This window comes from Beta vulgaris, chromosome 7 (genome assembly GCF_026745355.1).
Source record: "Beta vulgaris subsp. vulgaris cultivar EL10 chromosome 7, EL10.2, whole genome shotgun sequence".
Taxonomy (NCBI): domain Eukaryota; kingdom Viridiplantae; phylum Streptophyta; class Magnoliopsida; order Caryophyllales; family Amaranthaceae; genus Beta; species Beta vulgaris.
The window spans coordinates 56,197,491-56,219,413 of NC_079208.1; the positions used below are offsets into that span (position 1 = coordinate 56,197,491).

The following is a 21,923-nucleotide window of genomic DNA, read 5'->3' on the forward strand; positions in this document are numbered from 1 at the left end:
AGTCATTCAAATATGATTTTCTCCATGTTTTATAAATTGGGAATCAAATATATGCTAAATTATTTTTTCAGTTTATTGATTTATTTTTGTAATGGTTTTGCTATAGTTTAATTTACTACTCATCTTATGAATATTTAGATTACAATACTAGATTATAGGTTATAGTACTCTTCTACAGTTGATCGAAATAAGGTAATTACAATGTTTCCTGCTTTATGTAAATGCAAAAAGTGGTTCAATGTGCTTATGATACGAATCTAAATATATATAGCTACAAAAATGTCAATTGAGGAACAACAACTGCATGATTTCGGAAGAAGCAAAGGATTACTTTTTTTTTGACAATTAGAGCTAGAATAATTTAAATGTTCTTTGCTTTCCTTTACCTACATGCATACTATGTGATTGGTGTTTCTGAAACTTTGTATTATTGTATATTAAGGTGCCACAAATGTGGAATTTCATACTTTTCTTGCGATTCATGATTGATTGAGTATAAAACTATTTTCGAAACTTCTGCACTTATGATGTAAAAATTAGAACAAGACCTAATATAGACTATAGAGTATTTGTTATGTGTGCCTTGAATCGTATGAAAGACTCAATTTGATTTGTTGGATGTCGATGAAGTACTCAGTAAGAACTGAAGACAAAAGCAGGGCGGATGTGGTGACGACTTTTAGAGAATTTCAGACATGGAGAGAGATGTATTTACCGTCTCTTTAGTTGTTTCGTTTCATGTCATCAACGTACATTAAAAAATTAGAAACATGTTTCCTACAAAATTCAACCACGTGGCCTCAAGTAAATATAGTAAAATTCTAACTAATGAACTATACAACATTAGATACTACTCTTTCAATTTTTTGACATGAAAATATTGATAATCCGAACAAACCTAGTAACTAGTTTTCTTGTGAAAACGTGAAAGAAAAACAATTTGGTAAACTTCTTATTGTGTGTCCCACACCAATCACTCTCTTTTGTTTGCCAGAGAAACTTGTTATCATTTTCAATCGTGTATCCTGATCTTGGGTTAATTTCATCAATTGTTGATTCAACTTCTACCATGGTCCATGTTAAAATGTGCTGAAAAAGGAAAAAACAGGAGCAAACAAGAAGTGGTGATGAATACCAATAAATATAGATAGCTTTCCAATTACATTTAGTACTACTTTCCATTGAGAGCAATTACAAAGAAATTAACCCAAAACAAGCTCTCAAGGATTTATGCCAGAAACCGAAACTAAAGCTATACAGGAAAGTAGGATTCAAAAAAGGGAATCCCTAACAAACCCTACAGCTCTGCTTCACCAAAAACCATCCTTATGCATAGAGAGAATTTACAGAAGTGGCAAAAACCCGGGCATTACCAATATCGACTCTGGATGGATCATGCCTCACGCGTTGGACTGGATCCTGTATAAGCACAAGCATCTAGGGATATAACAGTTACCATAAGCTCAAATTATCTACATCTTACTTCTACTTTAGGGTAGTTAGCTTGAGGAACTGGAGGTCTTAGCTCTGCAGCCTTCTTTCTTGTGTAAAACTTCAAATTTCCATCACATTTATCACGTTCGATCTTTTGCTCCTTAAACTCCAAGGAGTTGCACGGTTCACATTCTCGATTCATTGGATCAGTCACCTACAAGCGCAAACACAATGTTACAATTTTACATTTTTTCGTCATTGGAAGGAGAAGTGCCCTATCAAACCGAAACCCCACAAAACCTTATTTGGTATGACCCCTTGGGAGTGGAGGAGAAGGATAAGGGAACCCCCCCTTCCCCCCACCCTGCAAGCACCACTAGAAGAATTTGATACCACAATCTTGAGGTTTTGAGATACAAACAATCACGAACACCGAAGCAAGCAAACTTTACACATACAAAGGTTTTACATTTGAAAGGAAATTCGTTATATTACCATAGCAGTAGGGGCATCTTGTCCATTGTCACCACTGTTTGCTTTCTCTTCTGTGCCACTGGCATATTAAAAGAATAATTAGCAGCACAACCACAATCCAAAAGCAAAGCAAGAGAATCTTTTGCAACCCAATCACTTAATACACTTGCTATGTTAGACGAAAATCTACTCAGTAAAGTCTGATCTTAAACATTTCCATTCAATGAAGTCTGCGAGATAAATCTAGCATTTTCCAGCTCAACAAACCTCTGGAGGTTCACAAGATTATGTACTAAATCATGTGAAATCACTGATGCTAGTTTACTAACTATTAAGAATTTTGTTTGAGATGTGTTGAGGAAGGTGAACTATTCTCACTCCATGAGGGGAAGTCTCCATCACTCTTGTGATGATCATATGTATAGCTTATCTATTTGCTGATAATCATTTCTGAATGTCAAAAGGAGACTGAAGATTACTTTTTTGAACCTTTCATTATCCATGTATAAGCAAGTTCACCCTGGTGGTAATTCAACAGATTTAGTAACGACACGTGTTAAAGGGCCTAGTTGGAAGAAATGGCAATCAAAGCATTTTTGAGGGACATTTTAGAAGAATAAAAGATCTAAAACATTAGGGGTTGTTCGGTAATCGGTATCACTAGTAGTCTTCAATTTTTGGGTTCTAAGTTTTTCAGCCATATGATATAAGTTGTTTAATACTTCTTAGATTAGTCAAACTTAAACTAAGAATGTTCTAATGAAATACATTTGAAAACTGTAAACTACTTTGTCTGGATTCCATAGTTTTTTTTCAGCCATATGAAGTGAACCAAAAATGATAATGAATCCCCTAAAAAATTTGAACTTTTGTTCCCATAACCAGGATCCAGATGAAGAGCTTTCCCATTATCTATCAAGCAAAAGGTAGGACATACTTTATTATTGTTCCTTGGTCCACTATTTCACTCCCTTCAAGTCGGTCTTCTTGGGAAACTTCAGATATGGCACTGTTCCCTTCGGGATCAGCAACAACACTTTTCCCTTCTAAATCACGATGAACTTCGCGATGGATACCTGCAGCAAGCCGGAAAATAATTATGAGATCTATATGTTGCATCATAGTCTTGTTAGATTACGCAGAATAAAAAACTTGCATACCAGACGTATCTCTTAACAAGTGTGGTAGAGGTAAAGGAAGCCTCCTCAAAACCTTTTGGCACATAACAGTATCTTGAAAATCTAAGAAGCTATAGCTGAGAAATTCAGATCTCTCAGACTGTGTAACTGGAGTATATCCAAAAGCCATAGTCCAAGTGTTCAATACAGTTGCTGCAGCAGGAAGAACCAGCTTCTTCACTCCTAGTTCGATCAGGTTCTGAACAAAAATGAGTAAATGAGTAACTACCTTGTGATAGTTTAAATGCAGTCCATTTTCAAACACATGAAAGACGAAAAAAACGTTTTGGCTGTACTGGCAATCCCGAGCATCTGGATACCCAAGAATTAATTTCTGACCAAAGCCATAGAATCTTTTCACAAGAAAGCCAAGTACTGACTCTTGGACCTATACCAGTATTTGACATGAGTACCTGGGTCTAAATAGTGTCCAAGATCCACAAATAGTTGCTTAAGCACACGGCATGCACCCTAAAGAAAAAAGTACACAGCTTTGCCGAAATGACTTTACAAGTAACTAAAGATACCTTCTCAATCTCTTGCATGACAATGCGACACATTCCTAGCCGCCGATGCTTAAAGCGTGTACCAATAAGTGGAATCTCTGCCACCTTGTCGCCATACACCCTGCAAGATAGAAAATTGATTGTGCAACGCTCCAGAAAAAGTTAAAAACATAAAAGAAAAAATCCTCAATGTGGAACACTTGTAGTAATCCATACCTTAAAATGGCCACAGTAATTAGCTCATCATTTCTTTCCAAAAGCACTGTATAGAATCCTTTAAAGTTCAGTCTATTCAGGTGAGACCTGGACAGCGAAATGCTGGCTTATGAGCAATTTGTACTGGATAATAAGTGAAGACATATAAAAAGCAGCATAAAACAAAGTTGAAATTTCGTTATCTGAGTATCTCACCCCCTGCAGAAGATAACATCTTCAACAAGATCTCGCTTGGTTCGAGGTTCTTTTACAGGCTCAAAACATTCATGCATCACTTCAAGAGCAACATTAAGCTTGCTGTAATTTTCGGTTATGGCCACAACATCACAATCATCATTCTCATTGGCCAGGTAGTCCATGGGTTTTATCAATGTCCAAGTTAAATTATTATGGCCAACAAGAATGGGTTTGCCGAGAAGCTGCTGGAGGCCCCAATGCACCTAAACATCAGTATGTGTAATTAGAGCCAGCAAAAATAGCCCAAACAGACAAACTATAAAACAACATTGACACTCAGATATTAAGTTTAGCCAAGACCTACTTTACAATTTACAAATATTCAAAATTCTGATAGGATTTCTGAATACACATAACAACTTTCCTGTGCTTGAACTCGGAAATTTTGTTCAATTAGAATTCAAGAGGTAATAATTTCCATGTTTTAATCAACGACTATCGATATCATCAAAATAAAATGCAGAGCATTTTAAACAGGAATAAGACTGGAGTACATGAAGCAATGAATAAATTTATGTTTACTGTTAGATCCAAGTAAAAAGTTAATTCATTAGAATTCTGTTCATAGCTTTCTTTTAATCATCTGAGAATGCAACTTGGAGATTGAATTTTAGGACATGCATAAATCTTCGAGTATCTATATAAGAAAAAACACGCTTCTATGAATATCAACAAGTTATGCTTGATAACCAAGACTAGGGGCATATTCAACTGATAATAGATTTGAAATGTTTATGCCCATAAAAACTTGTACAGTCAGGTTCTTATGGATTAAAAAGCAAAGCGGCAAGTACCTTTTCGCACATTTTACAGCAAAACCAATTTTCTGTAGGATTAACGTCCAGCTTTACCATATCTCTCTCTCTTATACAGCGAGCATGATCTGCAGGGAGTACAGGAAACACATTAAGAACCGAAGTGCTTTCGTTCAGCTCTTACGGTAGAGAAGCTCAGTGGGATGGAGAAGATAACAACAAAACCTACATTGCCGTTCACATTGATGACAAGATAGAACACTTTGTGTAGTAGAACATTCTGTATTCATATCAACATAGCTTTCACCACAAACTCCACAACAGCAAGATGGACAGAACCAATCACCTTCAGGAATATCCTGGAATGGAAATGAACATTAGAACCAAAAAGAAATATTATACGGCTCCCAGAGTCCAATATTGGGGAGGGCGGAGGGGAAGAACCTACCTGCAAACCGAGGCATCTCGCATGGAAAGATGATGGACATCGATCACATAAAAGAAGTTCACCTCCATAATGACAAACTGAACATATATGGTCATTCCAATTTTTATGTCGTTTTCCCCTTGTCCTTTCCAGCGGTTCTCTACAGAAGCTTTTGACTTTCTGACGCATCATTTCCAATTGACGTTCAGCCAAAGATTTCCCATCACTGGAAAAGAATATATTTGCAGCTGGTCTGTGAGAGTTGCTACCAGCATGAGCTTCAAAGCCACCAAGGGTATAAACCTTTTGGCAACAACTGCAGTTTATTCCATAACCAGTAATTCGTCCTTCAGCTGTAGGACGTTCATCCCCTTGTCTATAGTAGTGGACCTTTTCCCTTCCTAGCACCACGCCAATGTCCATCAGCCATGAAAGAACTGTCCGAGGGGCCTGGCTAGAAGGCCCTGCCTGCTGTACTCTTTTGCTTGACCGCAGCACTCGAGAGAAGTTACTGCTATCTGAGCTGTTCCCTACTTTACCTAATGCTTTCCTTTTCTTTGATAAGAAGCTTGTGCTCAATCTTTTGATAGAACGCCGCTTTGCGAACCCATCATCTTCAATTTTCTGCTCCTGTTCTCCACTTTTAAGTAGAGCAGGCGTTGAATGTACAAAGCCATTTTGCTTCCCTCTCTGGAGCTTCCCTGGCTTATACTTCCTAAGAGCCCGAGGCAATCTTTTGGACCATTTTTGAGGAAAGGGTTGCCGAATCTCTTTATCAGATAATGAAACTTCACCACCTGAGATCTTGGGATCTTTGTTATATGCATCCTCAATTGCACTCGAGGTAAGCATCTCCACATCTCCTACCATAGCCCTACAAGCTGATAATAATGAATAATATGTCTTACTAGTGGTAGGGGAATCATAGCGCCACTCCTCCCTTCCTTGCTTTATTTTAGGCCAAAATCCCCAGCCCATAGCTGACAAGTGCCCCCTAACATTATCTTGCGACTCAGTACAACCATTTCTCCGCTTTTTCTTCACATAATCGATTACAGCTTGTGGGCAATATTTAGGTTCAATATTCAGGTTCAACACTTTTCTCTTTTTTTGACCGGAATCATCGGACACTTCACTGGTTTTTGATACCTTAAGCTGTGAAGTATATTCCAAATCAACAGGAGATGAAATCTTTCCACTCTGGACATCTTCTGCTTCCAGGCAGGAGATCTCAGCCAGTTTTTTTTCGTATTTCGCACAGGTGCGAAGATTATAGTACCTTTTATTATCGGGAGAGATATAACGTACACAGTTTATGTTATTACAGTACTCGATCTTATATCCCAGATAGCGCAAATGACGCCTGAGACTGTTTGTCACAGCATGTTCAGGCCTGTCTTTCTGCACATAATCATAAATAGACTGAGGGCAGCGCTCAGCTTCGATGTTCAATTCACTATTATCAGAGTCCAAATTCCGCTTACTTCTTCGTAGCTGCTTTGTCCCATCAGATTTAGCAGTCCTTGTGTTAGAATCAAACTCTTTCTGGTCAGAAAATATAACTGACAGAGCCTTAGGTTGTACAGGCACCAATTGATTATCAATAGGGCCTAATTTCTGCACATCCATTTCTAGTGCAGAATTTTCCAACAATTCATCAACCACTGTAATAGAAGCTTCATTCTCTCTCATTGAAGCAACATCTTGAAGGAGGCTCTCTGACATGGCTCCGGAAGAAAGACACCCTTTCAGAAATGCATCCGCAGTTAGCCTCACATTATCATCAATGACCTGCGATATCAAGTTGTACCACAAATCCTTGACAGGAAAAGGCCACTCCCCAATATCACCATATTCTTTTCTTACTCTCATGTCATACCATATTTGTTTCAGGGAAACAGGGATAAATTTATCCCTCTCAAAATCCTCAAATATCTGCAGAAATAACCAGCTCCCTCGAGCTTTCCACTCTCCTGTCACCTCGTCCCAGTCATATGTTAATCGCAAGTCCTCAACATCATTAAACATTTCATCACCTATATCGGGAAAGAAAATCTTTCTTTTGTTGGAACCATCTTCATGGTCAAATACCACACCCTCCCACCATGCATCTTTGTAGTAACAATCAACACAAAGTCCATAATGGAGATGCTCTTTTACCAATTTTTCAGATTTTAAAATTGGTCTTATCCAGCCTCGGTTGCTTTTTCTTGAAGCGGTTAACAATCTGTCAGTTGATCCAGAAACTTCCACAGCTTCAATTAGAGGGTCACGCCCATTTTCAGCAAGAAGGTTCTCATATTTCACTAATCGACATCCTTTCTCACGACCAACGACTTCTCCAGCATGCCAAGACCCTTGAAATCCGTCCTCTATGCTCCTAACCTGCACTGATGGCACTTTTAGTTTTAAAAGAAGATAATAAACTAAACAAGAACATCCAAGCCAATATATGCCCACCATGATCAATCCTTTGTCACTCTCTTCTACATTACTTTTGACAAACCATAAAGTAATGAGATAATATACATCCAGACCTATTCAGTTTATAGTTGACACAAAACAATTACAATGATATATACTATTCTGCTATTTATAGTTGACAGAATCATCTATTATCCAAAGCTAAAATTTAACACCACCAAATAATGTTATAAACGCAACCCTAATCCTTTCTCCCAACTTATTATATGAATTCTGTGAACACTTAATCCAGAAGAGTCCAGGTGATCCCAACATGCAAAGTGTGATTCTTTTGCAGCAAAGATTGTTCTTTGATGAGAATTAGCTTGTTTAGTCAGAATCATGTAGCAGAATACTTTGGACAAACAATCAAAATAGCAAAATTGAACCCAGAAACAACTTCATAAGACACTAATAAATTTACAAGACAACAGCAGTATCTGATCAAACTAAAATTTGGTTACAAATATTTTAAAAAATCAGATATTTTCCAGGAATTTAACCCCAAAAAAACAATGCAATTAACAACAAAACCCTAGTCATCAAATGCTTACACAAAGAACAACAAAAACAGAACAAAAAGAAATAAAATTATAATAATCCAGTCAAAACCATATACCCAATGTAGCTCAAATCAAGCAATGCATGTAACATCAAACTGACAAAAAAACAATCTTGATCACAAATGCAACATTACTGATCAAAACCCACAAACAAAAAACCCCAAAATCAAACATTGCATGAGATTTCAATACGAAAATTGAGAACTTGATTAAATCAACAAAAAAATCAAACAAAAACTATAATCTAAAAAAAACCCAACAAAAGAAACACATATCAAACAAAAGGGTAATTGATGATCATAAAAGAACAACAACAAAATAAACAAATCAACATTCAAGATACAGAAAAAAAAAACAGAGGAAACCCAAAAAACCCCACACAAAAAAAAATAAATCAGAAAAAAGGAATTTAGAAAAGAAAAGATGAGAATGTTGAATAAAATTACCTCAACTTTATCACCCACATAAAGATTTTTCTTGCACTGAAATCTTCTTCTCTTTCTGTGGTTGCCAGTGTCCGCCATTGAAGTGTTGGTACGGCTAATTCGCAGTCAGCAGTAGAGGAGAGAGAAATAGAGAAAAAAGAAGAGAGAGAAAACAAGTTTTTATTCACTAAGTAACAAACAAGACTCAACTTCCAATGACGCTACTATTCCATTTTTTTATTCATTCAATCCTTGTGCCCCAAGTTCTTTTTCCGAATTTTGTAGGGTAAACTATTCTTTGTTGGATTCAGAAACTCTTGAGTTAAATTTTTTTTTATGGGGGTAGAATTGTTTTTGGTAGAATTTCTTGCCGTATTAAGGGGATTAGTTTCAAGAGTTTTTTTGGAATTTAAGAGATGATTTTTGATTAACAAATGGAGAAAAAAATTTAGAGCAATTTGACTAATTTGAGTGTTTGGTTGGATGTAATATATGGCTCAATTTTAGTGTATTTTTATATGATTTTTATTTCAGACTCCAGACATTCACGTTTTACAGTTGATTGATTTGGTAATACAGATTAGGTGTTTGAGAGTAAGGGATAAGGGGTTGATTATATTATGAAATGATTATATTTACATTTATAATGATTAATTAATGAACAACGATTCTATTTGATGACTATGCTATGAATTTGCTTGATTTTGTCATTATAGGGAGAAAGATAGAGTAGCAGATTGACTTTTTAATAATGGGTTAATCCATGTTAGATTTCAAGATTGAGATGATTTGATTTCCATCATTGGAGTTGAGACGTATTCAACCTGAAGACATCGTTGGAGTAGCTATGGCAGTATGGCACGCATTATTTTCATTTGGTTTTAATTTTCTTGTTCCTTTTTTGGAGTCTAGCCCCTTCTTTAGCACCCAAAAATATATATGAACTTAAAAGTTAGATATAAAGATGGAATGTATATTAAAAAAAAATACAATAAGTATTTCTCTTTAAGGTTTAAATATGAAGAGTTAAATAGAAATCTCTAGGGTAAACCATACAATTAGAGACTTATGTTTACCTTTTATCACCTTTTAGGACCTCTCAAGCTTTTTTTTTGTATGGTTAGGACATTATTCCAATTTTCAGGTTATTACATATGGAAATTTCGCCAATTGCAGCCTTTTGTAGTTGCGAGTTTGTTAATTGCAGCATATTCATTTCAAACTCTTCAATTGCAGCCTCATAAATTGGATACCTTTAAGTTGCAGTCCAATTTGGATTTGAGGCCAAAGATGACGTCATGGTTGACCTCCAACGAGAATTTTTGTCTCAACCCTTTTCCAAAACTCTCGATTTCTCTCTCTCCTTTGACCTTCAGTCTGTTTACATTTATTTTTCTTGTTTTTTTTCTCTATTTCTTCTCTCAACCATTAACACGTTTGACATTGTTTTTCTCTCTCCTCTCCTTCAATTCAGCGCATTTTCATTTGATTTGCAGTGTTGCGCATCATAAGACAAGGTTAGTACAACTACATTTTTGGTTTTTTTCCCAATCTTTTTGGTTCGGGATTTTTAGGGTTTTTTATTTCAAAATTTTTTGGTGAAACAATTAGGGTTTGTTGATCTCAAAAATTATTGATTTCAAAACCTAAATAAGTGCAATTGTAATCATGATTTGATACTTATGTAGCAGGAATTATGTTTAAGAAGGGTATAGGTTGGAATCAAGATGGTAAGAGGTGTAATTGTGGGTTGTACATTTCAAAAACGAGAGATTGGACTAAGGACAATCCGGGGATAAGGTATTATGCATGCCCAAACTATGACGCTGACACTAATAACACAAGGGGATGCAAGTACTTTAAGTGGATTGATGAGGAAGACCCAATAGATTGGCAGAGAAGAGACAACTAAGCAATGAAGTGGAGGTGCTCAAGAGGAAGCTGACGGAATCAGTTGCACTTGGAAGGAAGAAGGACACAGACAAAATTATGTTGAAGATGAAGAGGACAAGGGTTAGTTCAGGACTGAAAGGTTTGGGTAATATGTGCACTTTTGGCCATATTGTTGTTTTGGTACTTCATCTTAACTTGAGATATAATTGGGGGGATTGTTAGTGTTATGATTTGTAAGAGCTTCCAATGCTTATTATCTAAGTTTGTAGTAAGTGAATTTGTAATGTAATGAATGAATAACATTTTGTGTTTGTTCAACCAAACTCCACTTGTGTGAAGCTTCCCGCAAAATTTTCAGTCATTGCCACCTATTTTTTAAAATGCCAGCACAGAGAAGAGAAAGGAGAGAGGAGAGAAGAGAAAGAAAATGGTGGTCATGGAGAGAGAGGAGAGACAAAATGAAGGTTAGAGGAGAAAGAGGAGAGAGAGAGAAATCGAGGGTTTTGAAAAAGGGTTGAGACAAAAAATCCCGTTGGAGGTTAACCATGGTTAACCATGACGTCATCTTTAGCCTCAAATCCAAACTAGGCTGCAACTTAAAAGTACCTTGAATTTATGAGGCTGCAATTGGAGATTTTGAAATGAATAGGCTGCAATTAACAAACTCGCAACTACAAAAGGCTGAACTTGGCGAATTTTTTTTACCTATAAGTAAACTTAAGTGGTATTAAACTATATGTAGTGTTAAATAAAATAATGATAAAATATGTACAATGTACAAGGATTTCCAAAATAACCTGAATTCACATTTGGATATTTCTCCAACGTTATCAAAGATAATTGTATAGTTGGATTTTTAGAGTCAGAGAGTTAATTTAAAATCTGCCCAATAAACAAGGGTGAATATGGAAAGATATATAAAATATGAATAATAAGGTTATCCTATATAATTCTCATCAAAAATAACAATTTTTTTTGTGAGACCAAAGGGGACTGTCCCCGAAAACAAGATAATTCCCATTAAATTAAACATTAATAAAAAGTAAGTCTGGTTAGAGCATTTATCGTGCTTACTGAAACTAATACTTTATCCGTTCTGTTTTAAATGAAACATAGAGGAGTGTCATGAAGATTTAGAAGTTAGAAGTTAGAAGTTGAGAGAGTTGGAGAGAAAGGAAATAGGTACCCATACAACAAGGGAAATAGATATATAGACAGAAGTAAATCTCTATTATATAAGCCAAGGGAGGAGGTGTGGTGTCCTCTTTTGAAGTGACTAAAATACCCTTAATGATCTAATTAATGGAATAAAAAATTACAAAAACAAATCATTTAAAAATTATCATTCCAACTTGCCATTTAAAACAAGTTTAAAATGGTATATGCATCAAATACTTCAATCAAAAATTAAATGGACAAAATATTTATACCTCATAAAAAAAAGATGGCATACATAACGTGCACATGAAAAGTCTGAACATTCACATCCTTTGATATTCTTTAATTCAGTTAAACCAACTCATTATCTTTGTTTTTTCAGTTCAATATTCATTCACAAAAAATTAATGTTAACAACAACCTTTTTATTTTTTTACATTAGCGAATTAATATATCTAAATTCATCTAACTGTTGAATTTTTCACATTTAAGTTTAATCATAAATAAAGTACGAATTGAGTATCTAATAGAATAACAAATTTTGAAATTAACGCACGCATTGCGTGCATATGAAGGCTAGTACCAAATAAAATAACGTTTTATTTATTTTGAAACGACCTAAAATGATAAGTGTTTCATTTATTTCATAACAGATAAAATATAAATATCTATATCTATCCATTAGATCTAGATACATGATACACACAACAAAATCCTTGCTAAAAATAGGGCATACTCCATAAATTAAGGTACAAAGTGAGTTGTTAAAGCTTGAAGCTTTGAAGCCCAATTTTATAACCGTGTGTTTTGATATCTTGTTGAACTTGAGCTCGAAAATCATTGTAAGTGAAAGGCTTGTAAATTGAGCTTTGTATTAATGTGTTCTCTTCTGGGAACACAAAGTAGCAAATTGACACTCTCTCCTTGTTCTTGTTTAGTTCCACTTTGTGTTTCACACTTTTGTACTCGTCATTACTCAAAACCTGCATATTATATATATAAAAAAAATACGAAATAAGTGAAATAAGGGTAGATTATCTTCATTTGAATTTAATCATTATCGTAATTGTACAATGAACCTGTTTATCCCTTATTGGGCTTTATTTTATCTAAAACTATTATTATTTATTTCGACTTTTTTTTTCTTAAAATAAGTGTTTTTCAAGTGAAGAAAAAATGACTTACGTGTCGCTTGGTTGACACTTGAACATCTAAAGATTTTTTTAATGACGTGTAGATGGTGTAAAGAAAATTGCAATTAGTTTGGAAATTTTATTTGGTTGATTTTTTTTTTGTGCTTATATTTGTTTGGTTGATGGGGGAAATATGTATTTATTTCCTCACCCAAACAGCTTCTCAAATTTATAGTTCTTGTGGATTTTTATAGTGATCAAATAACTACTTAGATATCGTTCTTTCAAGCTTAAAAAGATGGTATCTTGTTAAAATAGATTTTAATAAGTATTTAATCAGTAAAAAAATGGTTTGTATAGTTAGTAAAACTAGTAATTACGTATATAAAAAAACACTACTGAATTGGTAAAAACACTTTTTGAAGAATATAATTTTAATTAGACAAAAATTAGTTAAAATCAATAAATTTTAGTTTTATGTAGTGACATTCATGTCTATAAAATTAGGTGAATAGAACAAGTTCTAAATGTAGTAACCATAGACCTTACTAGTATGCGGTCTTCTCAATTAATTTCAACCTATTTACTAATTAAGTTCGAAATCCAAGTTTCAATAATATAGATAAGTCAAAATAAATTAATTAAGAGAATAGACCCTTCAACAAATGTGTCAATTATGAATTAAACATTTCCTTTCACTATAATAGTTTATGAGTAATTTATAGAAAAAAAATAAAATAACTACCAACTTCCTTCAACTCTATCTCTTGTATTTATTAGTAGAAGATATTCCTCCGGTAGATTGTAGTTTTATTTCTTTTGATATTTTTCATGTTTAAAGGTGTGATAATACAGTTGCTCACCTTGTAGCTCAAATTCTTTCCTATGAGGGAAGGAAACAAGTGTTTGTTGATGACTTCTTACAAGGTGTCTTAACTTTGGCGGATATTGATGATGCTTAATAATATTACTTCCTTTTACCCTAAAAAAAACTTCCTTCAACTCTACATATGATGGAGCCAAGAATGTAAGCTTTTTCATTTATGATGGAGGCTAAATGGAAAATATTGATTTGACCGATAGTATAAGAATATATTCAAAAGTTCAATTTGATTTGAAAGAAAGGGGAAATTTCTGAAATATATAGACGAAGCACGTATAGGGTCTATCTTATTGTGGTAATAAGTATTTAAAAAAACAAAAAATTAAAGTGAAGTGGAACCATAACTTTGTAAGGAAGAGACAAATATTGATGAGATATGAATAGTTAATTTTTTGGTGGGTAAATTGTTACCAAATAAAGAAATGTAGTAAATAAAAAGAAACATTAATTTATGAAAAATTTAGTGAGTAAATGTAGACGAAAGGAGTAATATTCTTTTTTTTTTTTTGAAGGGACAAAAGGAGTAATATTCTGATAAAGAGTTGCATGCATAATGTATATAATACTTTTTTTAAATTACAAAAATTAGAAGTACAAAGGTAAGAAAAAGAAAAACTAAAATAAAGGAAAATATGAGTAATTTTATCTGGTTCATAGTTAGGCCCCATTTTTTTTGGATTAAGAGAAAATCAATTGAACCGAAATGAACTGGATAGAACTGTAGTCAGCTAAAATTAATTGAACTGAATTGAGAGAAATTGAATTGCAGAGAGAAACTAAATTGAAATGAATTGAACTGAAAAACAGAGCCTTACTAGTTAAGAAAATATAACAACAAATAAAAGGCATTTGTTTATGAAATATATGGCAACTAAATAGAGACAAAGAGTACTACATTTGTTTTTGTTTGCTTCCCAAAAAAAATTATTTCACCACTTTATTTTTTAGATTTATTGCCTTTGTTTAGATAAGGAAACTGTAAGGATTTTCCACCTAGAAGGTAATCCAACTACCTTATTTTTCAAGACTTCCTCTTATTTTTCAAAATACAAATTTCTTAAAAAATTTTTTTTAATGTAAATGAGCAACAAAGCACAATTACCATTTCCATAAGACTTTACCGGTAAAATTAGATCACATCCACTCAATATACGAGTTTATGGAAAATGGTTCAAACTCCTCTAAATTAACCATACTTGGTGCTAAACACAAACATAATTTGCATAAAGAATGCACATAGTACGACCCGTGACATGAGATAGCAACATTTTTGCTTCTAGTGTGCATTTGTCGTCTCTTATTTGGTCTCATGTTAAACGAGACGGGAATGTTGTTGCCCACAATTTAGCAAGAATTATCCCATTTGGGGTTGAACAGATTTGGGAGAACCACTCTCCCCCGGAGGTGACTCCTTATATTTTGATGGACAAATTATCAATAGAATAGCTTGCTTTTCCCCTCAAAAAAGAAAAAAGAAAAAAAGATAGCAACATCCTTAGAGAATCTTTTTTAGAAAAGGAATTACAATAACCAAACTTCGACCAAAAAACATAACCTATTTAATTTTTTTATTATAGGAAATTAGATTTAGTTGTTTATCCTCTCCAAATTACTTAATTGAGGATATACTATGTATTAGAGAATTCAATAATAGTGCCAAGATATTAACTGGAAATATAAAAAGTTGTTGTGAATGTAATAGTAGTCACTTTTTAATAAAAATATATTGGAAATGGAAAATCTGAATCAGCGTCACATAATTCCCTAATCTCCCTGCAAACTTCGGTCCGGAAAAGTCGAATTATGATCGGTATTCGCCTATTTTTTTGCCCATTTTAGACGAACCGCGAACTGAAAAAGCGAATTATGTGACACTGATCTGAATAATGCAAAACTATTATGCTGAGTTTAAGACATAGTACCTGCATCATATCTCCAAGATTAACAAGCAATGTAGTAGAGTTAGGCTTTACTTTGAACCATTGATCATCCTTGAAGAATTGGAAGCCACCCACTTGATCCTCGCTCAATATTGAGAGAATAGAACTATCTGTGTGCTCATGCAAACCTTGTACATGCTCAGTAATGTTGTGGCGAGGGTAGCGATAAACTCGAAATAATCCAGTGGATTCATCTAAACATGGTTTAAGTACTTGTAAATCAAGTTTAAGGTTTCTAATCATGGCTTCAAATATGGTTGTAGCAATTCTTGTTAGATGTCTACTGTAGTCTTCCAATAAATTCCTGATGCAAGAAATTAATAGCAATTTAAGGATTTTTAAAGAAGGACAAAACCAAAAAAAAAATAATGCATTTAATAATATGGAAAAATTTCATAAAACTACTTTTTATAGTCAGAAATTTCAAAAAGCTACCTTTTAAAAAATTTCTTTCAAAAAATTATTTTATATAACAAATTTGTTACAATATACTACTATTTCATCATAAATGGGGTTTAATCACTAATAATTGAGTCACCGTAAATTGTTTTTCTTTCTTCCCCTCTCATTTCCCTCTTCTTTTTCTCACTACCCCATCGACAACAACAATATGGCGACAGTCATTTATTGATTAATATTAAATATAAATATAAAAATGATAGTATATTGAAAGGAATTTGTTATATAAGATAGTTTTTTGAAATAAAATTTGTAAAAGTTAGTTTTTTTGAAAAAAAATTGGTTATAAAAGATAGTTTTTTGCAATTTTCACTAATAATATTAATAATCTTTTTTGAACTGATTTTCTAAAAAATAATCCTAGCTTTTTACTATATTTAGACTTAAATTAAGGTTTTGGGGCCTTGTTTTGAAAAGAAAAATAAGAATTTTAGATTTTTGAAAGAAGATCCAACAACATATTTGGATTATTTTCAAATAACAAAAATAAAGATTATTTCAGATAGATGGACAAATTTTAAGATTATTTATATTTAGAAGGAATAAATCAAATTTGTCTGTTACTGTAGAAGATGGATATATGGTCTTGTCCTTATATTCTCCCTTGAATCTAATTACTAGTATTATGAGTCTAGAAAACCATTAAATAATGATGTGACTCATAGACAGCATGACATATCAAATTCACAGGTATACCAAACACAAATTTTGAATGCAACATGTGCACAATAAATTATATTTTTATATTATAAAATGAAATTTATTTTTTACCTTAAAAAAGTCACTTTTATTTATATAGATAGGATCTAATTTTGACTTAAAAAGTGATTTATTTTCACTATTGTAGTCTCACAATAAATTTATTATGCAATCCATGTAGACGCAATACTAATGGTCTAATTAGTTAATATATACATGTCATGTAAGAAAGGTAGGCTTGATAGCAAACATGTAATATTTCTATTGCAAATTTGTAGTCGTGTATATTCAATCATTTAATAAAATTATACCGATTACAAAAACAATAATACAATTTTTTTTCTAGTTGAAATAATTAATGTTTTGATAAGTGTATTAAAATAATTAAATATTGTAATTAGAAAAAAAAAATGTATTATAAGACAAAATAAATAGACAATCACTTTCACTTATCTATATATATATATATCTAAAACTCAAGACAAACAAATGTCATGTTGTTGTTGTCACATAAGTTATTAAACAATAAAAATATGTATCTCAAGACTCGAACCCATGTCTTTCCATTTGACATGTTAATGCACTAACTAACTACGCTATAATACTCATGTTGGTTTTTGTTGGGGAAAAAATTAGTCAAAGACAAATAATTTTGTTTTAAAGATTTCAAAAACACATCAGTAAATAATTCGAGCACATGGCCTTGAATAAGAACTAGTTACTACAAAAAATGCATCCAACAAACAAATGCACAACATTCCAAAACTAATAAGTATTACATTTTAAGGAGGTAAGGGGGCCTGGCTAATTCTAACATCCACTTCATCTTTTTTAAGAGGAAATCCAATGACATGAGGTCCAGAATCCAAATAGTACTGCACCGACTATGACACTAGTTTTTGTAACTATCCATAACATAACTACCAAAGAATCCTGCACAGTGAATTGTGGCTTACTTTGAACCATAAATAAACTTCAGAATCAAGGATATCTTGGTCTAGTGATTAAGATTGAGGTACAGTAAATGATAAATTACAGTTTCGAATCCCCCTTATTTTCTTTGTACTTTGTATCGCCTTAGTAGCTCATATGAATAAATAAAAAAATAAACAAACTTCAGAAGTATTTTTGGGAAGGAGAAGTAATTTATGTAGTTTTGAATGCTTTGCACTTTTGCAATATAACTCATTCTTAGCCTTGGGTGATAACTCAAATTTTTTTTAACAAGGAAAGAAAAACTAAGCTAACGTCTAGAAAAAAAGCAGTTTAAAACATATTTTCAGATGATGAGAAATTATTGAATGGATAGTAATTATCGTCTTATCGATAAAGTTGAAAATCTGAGCTATGAAAAATAATGATTGGTCAGATTTTTCTTTTTATATTGTCATTTATTTGTTTAGGTTGCGGAGAAAAAACATGTAATGACGTTTGCTTTAATTTTTTATTTATGTATGAGAAAAATATGATATGAAGTTGATAATAAGTAGGAAGATTACACATGGATGATAGATGTTCTTAACAACCAACATATGTATCCGGCATATAGCTATTATTATAAAATGTTGAATTATTATATATTAAGATATATAATAAGTTATAATTTGTTTTGAATGACTTTTTAGGCTTATCTTTATAAGTGTGTGTTTGTCAAAATTAATTAGAAATATTGGTCAAATTGACAAGATAATATAAAATGGATGGTCTAATTCTTTAACATCATATGAAAAATTGGGTATTGAAAAAAAATAATTGTATGTCTAGAAGTTGTGAGCAAAAGTGTTGAATATGTTCAGGTGAAATGTTATTAGTGATTATTTTTAAAGAAGGTATTTATTAGTGATTTATAAAGTACGAAAACCTCTTTAAATTAAAAATTCTTAGGATTTTTAAATTATAATAATATAAATTTTTGTCCGTTCTCTTGCAATAATATAAATTTTTGATTATTTTTTTAATAATACAAATTTTAGATCAAAATCCCTCTAATAGGCCAAGTTGACTTATAACCGGTAAAACTAGTCAATAAATTACAAAATAATTTTTCTTCTTACTCCCTCATCCACCCACCCACCTGAACTGCCTCAGCTTGTTACCTCCTACAACAAGTTAACCATCGATATTATCCTACTGAAGGAATTTTAATCAAAAATTTATATTATTAAAAAATAATCAAAAATTTGTATTATGACGAAAGAAGGGGCAAAAATTTATATTATTGTTATTAAAAAATCCAAACTCCTATTTCCACTCTTACAACTCCAACCATTTTTATGCTAATAAAACCCAAAAACAGCTGAAATATGAGGTTCTCCTTTCATAAACTAACCATTTTTTTAACTACTTAGAGTCTTAGATAGTGATGGATATGTACGTGCAAATTAATTATTATAACAAGACTATATAATATTGCACCAAGTTTGTGACTTGTGACTAAATAATGGTAAACTTATCGTACTTAGTGAGTACACTATTTTAATACTAATGAAAGCAAAGACAAAATTATATACAAACCTGAAATCATTAACCAAAGTATCATGATGAATATGTTGATGATGATGAAGTTGAGAAAATGGAACATTAAGACCTTCAACCCAATCCATTTTAAGGGCAGCTGTTGCTCTTGGTATAGGTACCCCTGAAGTAGTAAGGGCAGGAGTACCCCAAAAATATTTAATAGGGCAGTTATTAGCAAGGTCTTGTTTGGCTTCAAAAGAAAGTTGAAATAAACTTTTGGCATGCTCCTGTAGTTGATTCAAAACACTATTTGGAATCCCATGATTTTCCAACCTAAATATTCCCCATTCCCTACATGCCCTGTCTAATTTTTCAACATCCAAACACTGCATATCAAATAAGGGTAAGGGCAGGGGGTCCAGGCTCCCTGCCCCTTTTAATGGCTCGCCTTTCGTGTCGTGTTGTCGGGTCGTGTTATGAGATGATGGGCGGAATAGAGGTGGGTAGGATTTGATATTGGATTCTGACATGACTATTTTTTAGGGAAAAGAGATGGATGTTTGTTGCTCTGGTGGTGGTGTAAAGTGGGGTTGTATTAAGATAGAATTTTTACAAGTTGAAAATGTTGGGGAAGTATTGAGATGCTTATAAATGGATGGATACTTGAGGAGTTGGGGAGGCAAGCAGCAGCCAGCAATAGTTATGGGTCCATGGACTAGGGGGATAGAGACAGGAGATTAAGAGTGGGCCTACAAAAAGGTATTGGGACCCATTCTCTTATGTGTCTCTGTTTTGGTCTTTTGAGTTGAGATTGACATAAATTTAATGTGATACTCCTTCTGTCTTATTGTTCGTTTGGTTGAATGTAGGAAATGTAAATTCCTTGAAATATTATCTTTTTATGTAATTGTATTTTTTAGGAATTGTTAGATGTTGTTTGGTGATTCAAGGGAAATGAAAATTTTCATGGAAATTTCCACTTACCTAGATCCCCCTAGGTAAGTAATTTCCTCCATTTTGTGGGAAGTGAAACTTCCTATGAATTTCTACTTCCCATGAATTTGTCAACCAAATAACACCAAACAATTCCAATTCATAGGATTTCTAACTTCCTATGTTAAATAATGTTAGTCAAACAACCCCTTTACCTGTTTTTTTTACACGGTTTTTAAGACGAACCTTTGACTTTCAATATCTTCAATTTCTTATTAATAGTAAAAAAATATAAAAGTTGATATTATGAAATTACATATTTAGGTAAATCTAACAAGATTCTACATGAGTATGTTTTCTTGTATATATTAATGAGAATATTTAGTTAAAGATTTTAAAGTTTGACCCAACGAAAATGAAATAAACACTATGATTATGGTCCTCTTATGCATATTCATTGGAAAGAGGACTCTTTTATGCATATTCATATAATTATGGTTATGCTTCTCTTATTCTTATGCTTATGTGTTGATTTAGAAAGTTTTAAAGTACTTTATCTTCTTAAAGAAGAAAAAAAAATTAAATTAATATGTTAGTATTTTGAAACTTTGGGATATCTAATTTACTATTTTTTTTTTAAAAAAAATAAGGAATACAGTTCCATCGGCGTAACTATTTTTTGCTATGAATATGAATAAAGTTTGCGTATTCCAGCCAATTAGTGTTGTAGTTTTCGATGAAGTTATCGAGACAATTAAATGGTGCAGATTACAGAGAATATATAAAAAAGGAATCCAATTCATATAAGTGAGATATGAGGTTCGGTTATAAGTATATATATTTTGAGGTTGTCTTCCTTCAGTGAGACTGATCATTAAATTTGATCTTTCTACCCATGCATTCGGTTATATTTGGCTCTTCCCGGCCAATACAATCAGAATGTGATAGGCATATGTATTACGTACATACTTTTGGTGTCTTATTCTCTATTAAGAAGGATAATCAAACTAAATCTTATCATATACATAAGCAATTTTGGAATTAATGTCCAAAAGTGGTGCAATTTTGGAATATTTCCCCTTTGAAACTTATGGTGGGGAGTTGAGGCAAGACAATTCAATCTTCATTTTATAGAATGATGCAACCATCTGTCCGTAGTCAATATAAATAGAGGAGTAGGTGATTGTAAGTATTATTGGTTGTTGGTTGCAAGGGAGAGTGCACAAGTGTAATGATAAGCACATAATATGAACAACTCTTGCTACAAGGTATAGTTAAATGCGGTTTAAGTGATGGTTTTAGGAAATATGCTTGGTTGTTGTTATGAGCACCAATATATGCATCGTCATGGTGGATTTGGTGCGAAATTTATCGTGGTGATTATGTGGTGGATGGATGTCATAAGTGATTTGGATTATGAAGGACGACATAAAGTAGACAATTATTACATAATGAATGTCATAATTGATCGGGATTATAAAGAACGATCATCAAATTTGATCTTTCTATAAGTGAACTTAGTTATCTTTTAACTCTTTATTAATAAAATCGTGTATATATCTTCATCTCTTGAGTGTCTTAATGGTATGAAAGATGGACAAACTTTTCTCTAAATGATGCAAATGATAAAATCCATATAGCTTAATTCCACTACAAATTACACAGATAAATTCAATCACTTTTAAACTAT

General features: G+C 32.8%; 2 protein-coding genes across 2 annotated transcripts; both read right to left on the minus strand.

Annotated features, from left to right (window-relative positions):
- Positions 1-1,109: 1,109 nt before the first annotated feature.
- On the minus strand, positions 1,110-9,152 carry LOC104899934 (hypothetical protein). Its single transcript, XM_010687225.4, has 11 exons — positions 8,700-9,152; positions 5,249-7,612; positions 5,030-5,159; positions 4,840-4,928; positions 4,004-4,248; positions 3,809-3,895; positions 3,614-3,713; positions 3,069-3,285; positions 2,846-2,984; positions 1,930-1,987; positions 1,110-1,648 (listed from the first exon to the last, which is right to left on the minus strand). Exons 1-11 carry the CDS (start codon positions 8,775-8,777, stop codon positions 1,469-1,471), a joined length of 3,687 nt encoding a protein of 1,228 aa, XP_010685527.2. The 5' UTR covers positions 8,778-9,152; the 3' UTR covers positions 1,110-1,468.
- A 3,157-nt stretch (positions 9,153-12,309) lies between these two features.
- On the minus strand, positions 12,310-19,985 carry LOC125499588 (gibberellin 2-beta-dioxygenase 8-like). The gene is made up of 3 exons (XM_048648570.2): positions 19,358-19,985; positions 15,668-15,989; positions 12,310-12,712 (listed from the first exon to the last, which is right to left on the minus strand). Exons 1-3 carry the CDS (start codon positions 19,828-19,830, stop codon positions 12,494-12,496), a joined length of 1,014 nt encoding a protein of 337 aa, XP_048504527.1. The 5' UTR covers positions 19,831-19,985; the 3' UTR covers positions 12,310-12,493.
- Positions 19,986-21,923: the final 1,938 nt, after the last annotated feature.

What these genes read in the sequence shown, in the direction of transcription:
- LOC125499588 (XM_048648570.2), bottom strand. Translation starts at nt 19,830, where the DNA reads ATGTCAGAATCCAATATCAAATCCTACCCACCTCTATTCCGCCCATCA. An exon ending in ACTTTGGTTAATGATTTCAG is followed by an intron (nt 15,990 to 19,357) that starts GTTTGTATATAA and finishes TTCTTGCATCAG; the next exon opens with GAATTTATTGGAAGACTACA. An exon ending in ATCTTGGAGATATGATGCAG is followed by an intron (nt 12,713 to 15,667) that starts GTACTATGTCTT and finishes TATAATATGCAG; the next exon opens with GTTTTGAGTAATGACGAGTA.
- LOC104899934 (XM_010687225.4), bottom strand. Translation starts at nt 8,777, where the DNA reads ATGGCGGACACTGGCAACCACAGAAAGAGAAGAAGATTTCAGTGCAAG. An exon ending in CGAGATGCCTCGGTTTGCAG is followed by an intron (nt 5,160 to 5,248) that starts GTAGGTTCTTCC and finishes TTTCCATTCCAG; the next exon opens with GATATTCCTGAAGGTGATTG. An exon ending in ATTACTGTGGCCATTTTAAG is followed by an intron (nt 3,714 to 3,808) that starts GTATGGATTACT and finishes TCTATCTTGCAG; the next exon opens with GGTGTATGGCGACAAGGTGG.